Source organism: Mesoplodon densirostris, chromosome 5 (genome assembly GCF_025265405.1).
Source record: "Mesoplodon densirostris isolate mMesDen1 chromosome 5, mMesDen1 primary haplotype, whole genome shotgun sequence".
Taxonomy (NCBI): domain Eukaryota; kingdom Metazoa; phylum Chordata; class Mammalia; order Artiodactyla; family Ziphiidae; genus Mesoplodon; species Mesoplodon densirostris.
This window is the reverse complement of record NC_082665.1, coordinates 114,175,219-114,189,633: the sequence shown is the minus strand read 5'-3', so window position 1 is coordinate 114,189,633 and position 14,415 is coordinate 114,175,219. Positions and strand designations below refer to the sequence as shown.

Below are 14,415 nucleotides of genomic sequence, written 5' to 3'. Positions count from 1 at the left end.
CAAACCCAGGCTTCCAGTTTCAGAGTACTTAAGTAGTTGCCATATACATCCCCAAATGAGAAAGGAATACAAACCGGACTCAGCTGGGTCACAGGCTGAAGGAGGGTACATTTGACTTAATGCTGAACATCTCCATTAGAAGCTTCTTGCTGCTTCTGAAGATCAGGAGAGAGGTAATCTGGTCATCACTGGTATATTTCTGTATCCTTAGGTAGCCTTATGATACCGTATTGGCGTCACTTTTCACTTACTACTGTTTTTATCTTTCAAGAATGAACCTTCTAAAATGATCACTCCTTTTGTAAACTAACAACCTATCTTTCATGCCCTCCCTGTTATAGCTGTAGGCGGCTGCTAGGTGGGGCTAATGAGACACTCCTTTGAGTCTTGCCAATAAGTCTTGATTGGCAGAAACCATGAGTTTTTAAACTATCCTAAGAACTAAAAGGAGGAAAAGGGCAAGACTTATTGGATGGGAAAAATATTTTGCTAATGTGGGCACATGCGCAGAACCCTCTGTTTATTGACTGCCAAGTGAGTACCAGACCACACACTAAGTAATTTGGTGTGCATTTTCTTGTTTTATCCCCATGGCCACCCAGCAAACTTTTAATTGTTATTCCCCAATGTCATTTAAGGAAACCTAGGCCCACAATGTTTAATTAGGTGGGTCCTGGATGAATCGGACTGGGTCCACGTCTAACTCATGTTCATTCTGTTCAAAATAGCTCAGTAGCGCTTTCCTGGTGGCGCAGGGGTTGAGAGTCTGCCTGCCGATGCAGGGGACACGGGTTCGTGGCCCGGTCCGGGAGGATCCCACAAGCCGCAGAGCGGCTCGGCCCGTGAGCCATGGCCGCTGAGCCTGCGCGTCCGGAACCTGTGCTCCGCAACGGGAGAGGCCACAACAGTGAAAGGCCCGCGTACCAAAAAAAAAAAAAAAAAAAAAAAAAAAAAAAAAATTGCTTAGTAAACTTTGCCAAAGCCCACCAGTTTTTAGAACTTGAGTTTTAATTTTTAAGAAAGAAAATAATGAAAGATTAGAGAGGCTTTTTTTTTCCAACCTGACTTTTGGATGATTTTATAGAGATATGCTGATAGTATTTTCTATTACATTATATGGCAAATCTCATGATTCCCAATTTATGATTGATGATGTAGTCAAGTTGACTGAGCCAAATGATGCATCCAACCCACAGTTGCCTTCTAATCCCAAAGTCTGTATTAGCCCCTGCAGTAGTAAAACCTTGACTGCAGGAGCTCATAGACTATTGACTGTGAGAGCATCTTTCATTTACTGACATGCTTTGCCAGTTACTGTGCCAAATGTTGTTATCTCATTAAGGAAGGACAATAAGCCATGAATACAACCCACTATGATTATAGGTGTAGAAAGTGTTAGGGTAAGAATTCAGATCAAGGTCCTTCACAGGGGTGTATAGGTTGTTCATTTTGCAGGGCACTTGTTCTGAGGGAACACAAAAGGGCTGGAATACAGCCCACCTTCTACTGGCCAGGCTGTGCACCATGCTACCCAATGGCAGCCACTAGAGGAGGCATCCCTGGGCTAGCTTCAGTCTGGGTGCGGCTGGAGGAGAGGACGCTCCGTTCGTTTCCCTTCATCTAACATGTTTTGTAGGCCTTACACATGCTTAGAGGCTTTAGATAGATTATCAACTCTGTGGAATAGGAGTTGTTTGGCCAAGCCAGTTTTATAGATGGTGAAGAAAGGGAAGACTATATGGGGAAAATGAACTAAATATCTACAGTGTGCTTAGGCATTTCATATCAACTCTAGAAGTGCGGTTTTATGGTTTTTGTTCATTTTGAATAGATGAGGAATTGGAAGCTCAGAGAGGTTAAATAACTTGTCAGGCTTACTTAAGTAGTAAATGACAAAACCAGGATTCAAATCCAAGCCTGTCTTGCTCTGACTCCAGTGTTCTTGCAGACATAATTAGTGTCAAGATGCGAAAAGATCAAGGAAGACTTCTTTGAGGAGGCATCTTTTGAATCGGTCCTATTACTATATATATTTGGTCAATAGGTTATTACCATACATGAATTAATCAGGTCTCTAAAAAGTTTAAATAAAATTACCTGCAGTTGTCTCAGAAGTTATGCCAAATAAAACAGACTCTTTGACTTATAAAACATACTATAAAATTGTTAATATTAATGATCACTCAGCAGATCATTGAAAAGCTAGGAAGCTCCACTGGTGTTTTACTTCTGTATTTCCTGTGTCTTATAGTGTATTTATTTGGGAATATGGGTAGCTTCTTGTAAGACAGATCAGGTGCATTCTTCCTTCTGATAAATGTGGATGATGGGGCATGTTCTGCTGATGGTCCAAGGTCACATGAAAGCTTTGACCAACAAAAGTGCAAAGCTGACACTTTGCCTTGAGACCTCTGCTACTTTCCTTCCCAGCCATTCTACATTCATGTCAGGTCATTGTCATAGGGAGAACAGTGTGCATTTGCCACTCTGACCTTCACAACAAATGTGGGAATTAAAGGCAATGCTGTTAATCTGTCCCCAGGGCTGTGTGACCTTGAATGAGTTATTTCTCCTCTCTGAACTCAGTTTTACACCTATAAAGTGAGGGACTTCATATAGATGATTTCTGGCTGTGAATAAAGAAAATGAAAAAACTTTCCCCAATTTGAAGTCATTAAAAATCTCATAGATTGGTGACTTTTTTAGAAGAAGATGGCCATGCCTACTTTTTAGATTGTTGCTCAGACTATCAAATAAGTTTGACAAAAATATTTGAAACATAGATTGTAATATTTTTACTGGAAGGTTTATATTGTTTATTAACAGCTAAGGAGACTGCTACCCTAAGGGAATGTATCAAAATCATAGAAGGACTTTGCAAAATCATCCCATTCTGTACCCTTCCTACTATAAGGATCAGTGCTATAAAGGCACCGTTATTGGTGTTTCACATGAGTTGAGGTGAAAAACGTAATACTTTTTTTATGAAACAATGAATATTATTGAGATATTCAGGTCTTTTTTATCTACATAGAAATCTTTTTTATATACATAGTCAAAGATATAGAGAGAGATAAAATGTATTCTGTAGCTTTAATTACAAGACATAAAAGCTTTCTCTCTTTGATAGATCTTTATCTCTTCAACATAGTTAAGAATTCTTTTTTTTTAAAGGAATCTATATAAGTACTAATTTCACTTATCTATTTACTAATTGAGTTCTCATAGATGTACTTGAGGGAAACTGTGAAGATGGGAGAAGACAAATGATACTTAGTTCTTGTGCTCTGGTGTCAACCAGCTGGCATTATATGTTTGAGTGATGGGAATTAGTAATCTGAACTCAACAGAATGTGATAAAGTTTTGTTCACCAGAATACAAGGGAGTCCAGGACAGACTTCAGTTTTTCACTTGATATTCTAAAGGCAGTCAGCAAAGAACTAAGTGGATGATAGGGAACTCATTCCTTAAACTTGGGGCCCCAGTACCTAAAACAGTAGTTTTAAGGTCCTCATAAGTAGACATTATGAAATAAACTGAAATCAAGGAATCAGTTACAGGAAGAGAGGCTGGGAGGCACTTTTGCTTTGTGTTTTTAAGAGCAAACATATGCCAGTGCTTCCCTGAAAAGAAGAGACCCACCCAGGGGAATAAGCTACTTCTCCATCTCTCCTTTTCTCTGCTGCTAACAAGCTCAGTGGTGTGTGTTCAACCTTTCTTTTGTTCCCACTCACTGTTTCCGATAATTTACTGATAGCTAAACAGCCAGAGGCACGTGATATCACAAAAGTCTCCTGTAATTACACAAAAAACCTTGGATCAGTTCAGAGATGGCACTTGTTGGAACTAATGCCTACAGCCAAAGTGTACAGTAGAATTTTTTTTCCCTCTCAGACCCTGCCTGTGTTTTAGTTGCCTGGCAACCCATCTGGGATGATAGCTAATGTCAGCTGATTTTTACTTAAACTTAGCCCAGGGAAGTTTTCAAGGAGGGCCTTTGAGTTTGTGCAGTTCTGGGGAAGGCTCCAATTTGTGCTACCAAATAATCTGTAAAACTGCAGACTAATGGGCTCAGGCAGGCTAAATGTAAATGTGGAGGTCTCAGGGGATCAGCTTCCTGGAACAGTGTGGCCTTAGGGATTTTGTTTCTAGCTCCTAGGAGCTTAGCAAATGAGCTTCAGCTGTATTCTCACTACTGCTCAAGTTCTGTGTGCCCTTTTTAAAGGAATAAGAAATGTCCAACATTATCCTAACCCCTGAATATTAGAATTTAGCCAAATACTTTATACGGCTCTTTTGAAAGAAGGGCCAACATTTTAGGTGCATAAGCAGCAATTGGGAGGAAAGTGGAATATTCTAACAAGTGAAAATATGTTAAAACTTCTTCTTTAATCCAGTAGAGGGCAGAAAGGAATTTTAGCTTTTTTCTCACCCTTAATTATCCGAACAAAACTGTGGCAATCCAAGGCAAAGTTCAGTGACACGTTTGTTAACAAGTTATCCCCAGCCCATTACTACAGATGTTATTCTGGTTGTGTAGACAGGTTCTGGCTAGTGTGCTCAGAGCCAGTTGGATCCTGTCTAGGAGAAAAAGATGTATATAATTTTGAGTTATTTATGCCTAAAAGGGGACAATTATGTAGTGTGCATATAACAATACTACTAATCAATTCAGATCTTATTTACTACTTACAACCCAGCATGTCATGGTTTTCCCCATGTGTGTTTGGGGCGCTCCAGATGCTGGAATAAAACAATATATGAAATAATGAGTAAATTATTTCAAGATCAAATGTTTCCTTTTGAAAGTATCTGTACCTCCATGTGAGCCTGTAAAATAGTAAAAGTGATTTTCACCACCTGCTCGGGATTCTGAAAGTTCCATCTTATCCTTTTAGAGCTACAGCCAAAACTTGTGGAGGTGGTAGCTATTACTTTGTAAAGATGAGGTTAATACTGAGACATGATGACAGCTGAGAAATGAATCTTTTTCTCGGTGTTACAGTTTCCACACTGGTTGCTGTCTGGCTTTTAAAAACCACTTTTAAAAGGAAAATAAATTGTTCACTGCTGATTTGTAGTGAAGGCTGCTTGGGTTAGTATGTAGTGTTTGAGATTGGGTTCCTCAGGAAGCATCCCCTGAGATGGAGTGAGGATATTTACAAAGGAACACCCTTGGGATCTGCACCTGTGCAAGGGAGGGGGTGGAAGCAGGGTCAGGAGGAGGGGGAAGTGTGGTGTCCTTCTCAGCGGGCCCTAGTGGGAACTCTGGATGCTGGGGACTCATCAGAGTACCCTGAACTGGGGCACTTCCACACTGATTGGTTACGGGATGTTTACCTCCTACCCTAACCCTAACCACAGCCCACGGTCTTAGTTGAGGTGGCTCTTTGCGGTCAGACCATCCTTGAGGGATAAGCACTGACAGCCTCAGCAGCTGAGACAAGAAGTCTTTATTGAAGAGGGATCTGGGTGCCACATCACAGCACAGGGAGCGTGAGAAACAGCACCACCACCACCCCAAAAAAATCAGGTACACTGAATTCTCTTTCTGATGAATTGTTGACTCTTTAATGCTGGATAACTTATTGATTGCTTTAAAAAGAAAGTGATCGTTCGCTCTTTGTTGTTTGGAAAATAGGATTTTAAAGAATGAAAAAGAACACATTTTTATCAGAGAGTGTCAGATTCTGAAATATAGCGGTAGCATAGACACATATACATGGTTTATTTATTTGCATTGGTATTGCCTTATGAATAAAAAACTATGCTGATTAAAAGTAACTACAATGACTAATGGAATCATAGTTTGTGGTCATTCTTTTTGATCTTTCAGGAAAAGTTGTTAAATAAGTCATGGAGTGATGCTGGTAGTTTGTCAGATAATGAAGCACAGGTAAATCCATAATAAAAAGACAGGAAGCAGGGAAGGGAAATTTGTATGTTGGTTGTGGAACAGTCATTTCCGTCTCGCCTTTATGTATTTCATATTTAAGCCTATTAATTTCATCTCTTTGTTCCTTTGTCATTCAGTCATAGCTTCAATTGTGTGCCTGCTGGGAGCAGACCCCTGTGACTGCTTCATACATCTTTGAGACATGGTTCTCACTCTCAAAGAGCTCATAATATCATCCCTAAAAGTCACATTTGTTCTATCACCACCAATCTCATTAGAAAAGTATACAATTTGGGAAGATGTTAAGTTTATGGTGCAGGAGATAAGTTTTCTAAAATAATGTTTTTTTTTTCCTGAAGGGTCTGATGTTTTCATTGGCAATAAATATTTCAGTTGTTTTTGTGGAGTCAGTCTTAATTTGTTCAGTTTTTAAGAAAATGTCTATTACATACTGAAGTCTAAATACCCATAGTTTATATGTAATTCTTTAAATTAAAAATGGCGTTCCATGAAGAAAGCAGCTCATTTAGCCTCCAACTCAAACATGAGTGCTTTTGTTGAAGACAGAGTTTGTATTTCAGTATGCAGCAGAGGTGCTTTATGGTTACTTCCTATTTTGTCACATAAAAAGGAGGTTTGAAAGTTGGGATTCAACAAAATTAATCCAGTTTTCTTTTCCATTAAGGATTTTAAGTGAAACTGGATTATTACTAATTTTTAAATGCTAGTGCATGCCAATAAAAAAGAATCAAATGACTGTTAGTACGGTTGGTGCCACTGTCTTGACTAATGCTAAGGCACCAGCAATTTTGCCCTCCTTTACTTTTGTACCATTAAATGTCAGCTTAAGTGTCAACACAGTTTAAAAGGCAAATAATGTATTAGTATTATGAAAGGAGTTATGACCTCACTGTCCTCTGAAAGTGTCTTAACTTTCAGTGTCCACAGCCCACATTGAGAATCATCGGAACAGAGGAAAGTTTAAGCAGGGGGAGGGTGTGGGGGAGGGAGACAGCTTTGGCAAGAGATAGAAGAGCCAGGCATTATATGATGGCAGCAGAGATGGAGAACAGGGCAGGAACAAGAAATGTTGCAGAGGCTATATAGATAAGATTTGGCAGTAGAAAGGCAAGTAAGACTTGAAACTTACTAAGGTTTTTCAGCCTGGGTGACTGAGTGGATGGCAGTGCCATTAACCGAGGTGATGACTAGGGGAAGAGGAGCCATGGTTTATGATTGAAAATGATACTGCTCTCACCATGAGAGAAGAATCTGCGTAATTCTCCCATTTGGAAAAGGATGGATTCTAGCACCAATGAAAATGAACAATGTACTGTTGGCTGGGTCCGTGCAGCAGCCTAAGATCTGGTTTTGTATTGATAACGAATAGTGGCTCTTAGAAGCTCAGCACATTCTCGATTGATGCATTAAGACTCTTGTATCTGTGCTTCCTGTAATAGTGTTTTCTCCTTCTGTTTTTAGGAATGGTGCAAAAGCTGGACCAAAAACTTCCAGTGGCCAATGAGTATCTATTGCTTTCTGGAGGAGTCCGGGAAGGCGTGGTAGACCTGGACTTAGATGAGCTTAATGTCTATGCCCGAGGGACCGACTATGATATGGACTTCACTCTTCTGGTGCCAGCCCTGAAGCTTCATGACCGTAATCAGCCTGTGACACTGGATATGCGCCATTCAGCCTTGTGCCACTCTTGGCTGAGCCTTCGGCTCTTTGACGAGGGGACGATTAGTAAGTGGAAAGACTGTTGCACCATCGTAGATCACATCAATGGTGCCACCAACTACTTCTTCTCCCCAACCAAAGTGGCTGACTGGTTCTATGACTCCATCAGCATTGTCCTATCAGAGATACAGAAGAAACCCCAGCGAGGGATGCCAAAGGTGGAAAAGGTAGAAAAGAATGGGACCATCATCTCCATCATTCTGGGTGTGGGGAGCAGTCGCATGTTGTATGATATTGTCCCGGTGGTCTCTTTCAAGGGTTGGCCGGCAGTGGCCCAGAGCTGGCTCATGGAGAACCACTTTTGGGATGGGAAGATCACTGAGGAAGAAGTCATCAGTGGGTTTTACCTGGTGCCTGCTTGCTCCTACAAGGGAAAGAAGGACAATGAGTGGCGGCTGTCCTTTGCCAGGAGTGAGGTGCAGTTGAAGAAGTGCATCTCCAGCAGCCTCATGCAGGCCTACCAGGCCTGCAAAGCCATCATCATTAAACTCCTGTCCCGGCCTAAGGCTATCAGCCCCTATCACCTGCGGAGCATGATGCTCTGGGCCTGCGACAGACTTCCTGCCAACTATTTGGCCCAAGAAGACTATGCAGCCCACTTTTTGCTGGGCCTCATTGATGACCTGCAACACTGTCTGGTCAACAAGATGTGTCCCAATTACTTCATCCCGCAGTGCAACATGCTGGAGCACCTGTCCGAGGAAACGGTCATGCTCCACGCACGGAAGCTCTCCTCCGTCCGCTCAGACCCGGCGGAGCACTTGCGCACCGCCATCGAGCACGTCAAGGCAGCCAACCGGCTGACACTGGAGCTCCAGAGACGAGGGAGCACCACTAGCATCCCCTCCCCGCAGTCCGATGGAGGGGACCCCAACCAGCCCGATGACCGTCTGGCCAAAAAACTGCAGCAACTAGTGACTGAGAACCCGGGGAAGTCGATCTCCGTCTTCATTAACCCTGATGATGTGACAAGGCCCCATTTCAGAATTGATGATAAATTTTTCTGAGCGTTTTTGCTGCCTTTTTTTCCCCTCTGGTTCTAAAACTCTCATAATATGTAGTGTGGTTTGTGATGCCGTCTTTCTGTTTTTTACATATCCAGCCTAGATTGGATCTGTTAAGAACACATTTTAAGTTTCCTGGTTCTGCAGGATGGTGCAGGCTCTGAAACAGTATATTACTATTTCATATTCTGCCTCTGATTTTGTTGTTTACTTTTTGTAGTTATTACACATTGTTTTGGTGTTTGGTTTTGTTTTTTTTAAGGAGAACTTGAGCCATAGATGAAAATACCCATGAACTCTCTCTTTTTTCTGTTTCATACTTTGTGCTTTCATACTTTTGTTCATGGGAGTGGGGAAACAAATCTCTTTCTCATGCTTCAGGATTCTCTTATTTTTTTGTTTTCCTTCTTTTGTCTTTATTTTTTTTTTAATTAGCGTTCATCACCACAGATATTTAAAAATCATCTGAACCTGGGAACTACCTGGTACGTTAGTTGGATTTATTTCTTTCGACCAGTGGCCAGGGTATTTTCTCCCTCTCTGCCAAACAATGTAGACTTTGAAAGTGATAATGCTATAAATTGTGTCTGGAGCAACTTCATTGAATGTAATTGTCCTTAAATCAGAACTTTGGATGGTTTGGAAGGGTGTCTTTGACAACTTTCCAGATAGAATTAAGGTTTCCAAATGGTAGTTTTAGTGTGTGTAATTATTTGAAGCCTTATTTAAATCCTATTAAAGAATATACCATTATAATTGTTATTTGCACTAATGAGATTTTTGCCATTGTCGGAGTTCCAATGCGTGTATTTCAATATAAATTGACATCCACTGTTGAGATGCTATCATTTCTTCATTTAGCCCATTTGTCTTAATCAATAGAATGATTCTTTGTATTTGTTTAGTTCTTTAATTGTGGGGTCCTGTTTTGCCCTCCTTGATATTCCTGGTTCCTATCTTACTGAGAAATTTTTAAAGCTTTATATCTGCTAAGTGACTTTATCTGAAGCTGGGGAAAGTACATGCTAGATAAAGTAGTTGTCTTTGTATGTACAGTTGATCCTTGAACAACACGGGTTTAAACTGCGTGGGTTCACTTATACACGGATTTTTTCCACTAAATGTGTTAGTTGAATATATGGATTTGGAATCGTGAATAAAAGGTCAACTGTAAAGTTATATATGGATATTCAACCTCACAGAGGTTGGTGCCTCTGACCCCTGCATTATTCATGGGTCAACTGTATTTCTTTTGACATTATAGAGGTAAGCTTTTTTGTAAAGTCTCTTTGCTTCTACAGAGAGTTTTGAGGAAAACTGGAAGGAAAAATTAATATCAGTCCCCACATAGAAGATACCATGCCTGTTCAAAAGCAGATTTTTCTATAGAGCAGGAACCAGGAGATAACTGTGGGTGGCAGCCTTGGTGTAGAGGTGTCCTGTCTTCATGAATGAAATTACTTGCCAGGTTTAGGTGCTGCAAGGCATCGATCGGCTCCCTGTTTTGGTATGAACTCATGGCAAACTGTAGTGTTTGGGAGGTCAGGGGCCTGCCGATCTCTCAAAGGATGACCGTGATGTCTACTATTGGAAAGGTCAAGCAACATTTTGATTTTGATCTTGAATGTCCAGTCTCATGGGTTGGATTTTGGCCGATTGCAATTAGGCATATACGGTCTTGGTTTTTGCATGGGAATTATTGTAATGCTTATAAATGAAAATGAAATCATTCAACCATCTTAAGTCAAACAAAAATAATAATAATAAAAGAAACATACTGGCCTTGGAATTTTGGTGTTGTTTGTTAGTTTGTAATCTGGAAACTATTATTAGTAATCCAACAGTAATTTTCAGTATATATAGCCCTGGGCTTGCTGTTATCTTTCAGGCCAGATGTCTATGTAGTGAACAACCAGTATTCATTCTTCCCTTTATCCAATTTTCCTACTAGTATATACCTATCCTCCATATAATCTGTGTCCTTCTTGGGAAATGACTTCATCCCCAGCTTCAGACATGCACCCTGATTGGTGTAGGCCAATCAAAATAACCATTTTCCTGGCCACAATCATTAGTTAGGGATTGGGCATACAATGTCAGCTGCTTCATTTGGGGACATGCTCAGGATTCTAGCTTGGGATGCGGGGGGAGCAGCATGCACCCTGGATATGGAAGAGGAAGTACTTGGATTTGCTATCAGTACCATAAACCTAGGGCTGGTAAGTCAGGCATTGTTGAAGGTGAGTAGAAATGAGATGTAGTCCGATACCTTTTCTTGTCTGAAACATAAGCAAATCATTGACCTACTAACCCTCTGTCCTTTTGAAGCCCGGAAGGTTGGTTAAAATAATGTTTCAAGTACAATATAAAATGCCTCAAGGGAGCAGTCATCATTTTAATGTTACCTACATATACTTCTTTGGGTTGTGGGAATTTATAAGCTATAACTCAACAGGATTCCAGTTCTCTGATGGGACATGTTTTTACATATTTTAAGAATAGATTATTCTGGACGGTATGGCTTTCTCATCTGAAATGGAAGATCCAAAGATGCAAGTAAAGGTTGGTTTCAGAGTGGATGGAGCCAAACAGGACCAGACATTTGAAAAATAAGAATGTCCTTGAAATTACTGTGCAAAGTTATTTCAGAGAAAATGAGAGGCAGGTATATGTGGCTAATTTTACTTTCAGGTGGAGATGTGAGCAAACAGGGAGGAGGCTTTGGGGGCTCGTTGAAGAGCCCCTAGTGACTTCTTCACCAACCCCTTATAAACATACACACACACACACACACACACACACATTTGCTTTCACATCATGAATTGTAGGTTTCTTTAGGGTGTTTTGTAACACTTCCTGGAAGGATTAAGCCCATCGGCTGGTCACAGCTAAGTGCTGATTATTTTGGATCAGATCATTACCTTGCTGAGAAAATTTTCCTGACTTGGAGTTCAGCCTTGGACAGGATGGCCGGGAAGGAAAAGGAAGGCTGTGCTTAGCAGCAGCTGCTGGGTCAGGGAGCTTCCTGCTGCTCCATACCTCAGCAGTGGTCTTCGGGGAAGGTACTGAACTCCATCCTTATAAGTTCTCTCCAGAACCTCTTCCTTTGAGTCACCCAAGGGACTGCTTGTGTGGCTATTCCATTCCCCATCTGGTCATTACTGGGGGTCAAGGAAAGACTCCCCATATTCTTATCTGCAGGTAAACCTTTTTACCATGAAATGGAGCACTAACTACTACCTATACTAAAGGAAGGGGATGGACATTATTTCCTGTTCCTGTTATTTTATTAATATCAGGTAAATATGTATATAGTTTTAAACTGATTGAATCGATGTAGTTAATGCTCCTCTCTGAGAAAAATAGCCAATTTTGAAAATGTACCTATTATGCTGTAATTTTCATTAGGTAAACAAAAAATGTATGATCTAAACCTTGTTTAGAATAAATATTCACCAGTGGAGTATTATTTGCAATATGTCTAAAGTTCTCTAAATTTCTACCTTCTGTTAATTAACTGGAAAAATCTCTTTTTTTTTCATTTTTTAAGAAAATATACATGGTAGAAATCAAGCTATAAAAATTTTAACTAATTCTGTTTCTTTCTCTATGCCCATTTTATAATGATACCCTATTAGCAGTAAGTTCAAAAGCAGCATGTTTAATAAACTGGGGCATTTGCCATATGGCACTGAACTCATACTAATGTAGTGTGACCCTGGCTTTCTAAGTGTGGGCTGGCAGTTTTCAATCCGCACTTGGGTCCTGACATTCATCAAATTTCAGGGCGTCCATATGCCTGGGTCTCTGTGGTTTAGGGTAATGAAGAAATTTCAGAAAACTCAAATATTAATCTCCCATATAAAAGCATTGTTTTTCAAAGATCTTTAAAGACACATTTAGCTTTCATTTGACATAGCAGCTGAGATGAAAATATTTGCATTTCTAGACCACATTCCCTCTCTTTTCAGGATGAATGGATTCTTAATGTGGCTTGGGAAGGGAAGACACATTTTTCATCTGCCATCTTCTGTTCCACCAATTTGTCACAGATGCTTAAGGGGGGGCTAAGTGTGGGTAGAAGCAAAACCTTGTTTCTTTGACTTTACATTCTTATCTGTAAAATGGAGAAATGAGGCTGTTCCCTGCCTTTCTGGCTTTCACAATCTAAGATTAATTACCTCTGTTTCCAAAATAATCTCAATTTTAGATTTATAAATCCATCTATTTACACACATAGAGTAGTCATTTCTGCAGAATGTCATTTTAAAAAATCTTATTTATTACACTGGCATATGTGGGGGGCCCAGCAAACATTTATTGAATACTTGCTGGTGCAGATCTTCTTGCTAGATGCTTTTACTCATGAACCTGTTTACACCTCACAATAACTCTAAACATTTAGGGAAACCACAATTCAGACATTAGATAACTTGTTCAAAGTTCCAAAGACAATTAAGTGGTAGGGCAGGACCAACATTTGAAACCATTTGTCTGTTTCCAAAATTAAGAACTTTTTACTATGCCACTCTGCCTCTGATATTAGTATCTATTATTATTATTTAGATTAAATTCTGTGCATTTATACAGGACCTTCATTTATTTAAAAGGTAAACCATAAATAACAGAACCTGGGGTAAACTTTTCTTCAGAGCTTTTCATCAGCAGAGTAGATGGATCATTTAGAGAAAGTTAATTTTTTGTCACTGACAGATCCTGGGAGAAGAGAGATGACCATGGTGGGAAAGTTTCCAGCTGGGATAGGAAATGGACCAAATATGAAGTAGCAGTATCACCTATGAAGTATTCTTGCCAGTAGTGAGTTTATTCAAATTTTTGTTACACCTTCTACTTCATACAGAATTCAGAAACTAGACAAACAACTAGCACCACAAGGAAATAAACAAATCTAGGAGGCAGGTCATCTTGTAGACAACTGGTCTGGACTTTTCAACAGTTAATACCATGGTACAAAAGAAGAGTGGGGAGGAGGTGTTTTAGAGTTACATAATGAGCAAATGCTATCCGTGATCCTTCAGAGGATACTGATTTGAACAAACCAGCTATAAAAAAAATTTTTGGAGCAATTTGGGATTTTTGAGTATGGTATTAAGGAATTACTAATAAGTTTTTTCAGGTATGATAATGGTATTGTGATTATATAAGAAAATATCCTTATTTAAAGACACATGCTGAAGTATTAGGGAGTGAGATGTGTCTGTAACTTATGTTAAAATATTTCAACAAAAATTAAAACAAATATGACAAAATGCTAAAGAAATTTATTTTAATTCCTGAGCTCAAAGGAATGGGCAGTAGGAGAACTACTATTAGCAAAACACTACTCATTTTTCAAGATGTAGGGAGAGAGGTATTGTCTTTGAAAGAAAAAAAATGTGCAGTTGGAAACTTAAGTTACATTTAAAAATTAACTACTAATGATAGGTAACCAACAACTTTAATAGATCTTTCAGAGGCATTGATGTAAAAATGAAATACATGTAAATAGAACAGCTTGTATTTTTAGAACTGTATTTTGGTAATTTAGGTTTTTTTGTAATGTGATGGTATTTTAAAAATTTTCTGGTCATTGGTTAAAACTTTGACTAAACCTCTATAAAATCTTACCATTTACATTTTATAAACCTATACATTTATTATTTACATTCATACATCTTTTCATAGAAATCACACTCTTAAACCAGATTTTATAAAACCAGCTATCAGTAAATTAAAGACATGATTTTAGTGATAACTTAAGGGCTGGCCCCAAG

General features: G+C 39.5%; 1 protein-coding gene across 6 annotated transcripts in view; it reads left to right on the top strand.

Moving 5' to 3' along the window:
• MB21D2 (Mab-21 domain containing 2) overlaps window positions 1–10,418 on the top strand; it is a 105,598-nt gene extending 95,180 nt beyond the window's left edge. For all 6 annotated transcript variants that reach the window (XM_060099293.1, XM_060099297.1, XM_060099296.1 and 3 more), the window contains one exon: window positions 7,380–10,418. In XM_060099293.1, coding sequence (XP_059955276.1) covers window positions 7,380–8,644 — 1,265 coding nt within the window. In that variant the 3' untranslated portion in view covers window positions 8,645–10,418. The remainder of the gene's footprint in view (window positions 1–7,379) is intronic.
• The last annotated feature ends 3,997 nt before the right edge of the window (window positions 10,419–14,415 follow it).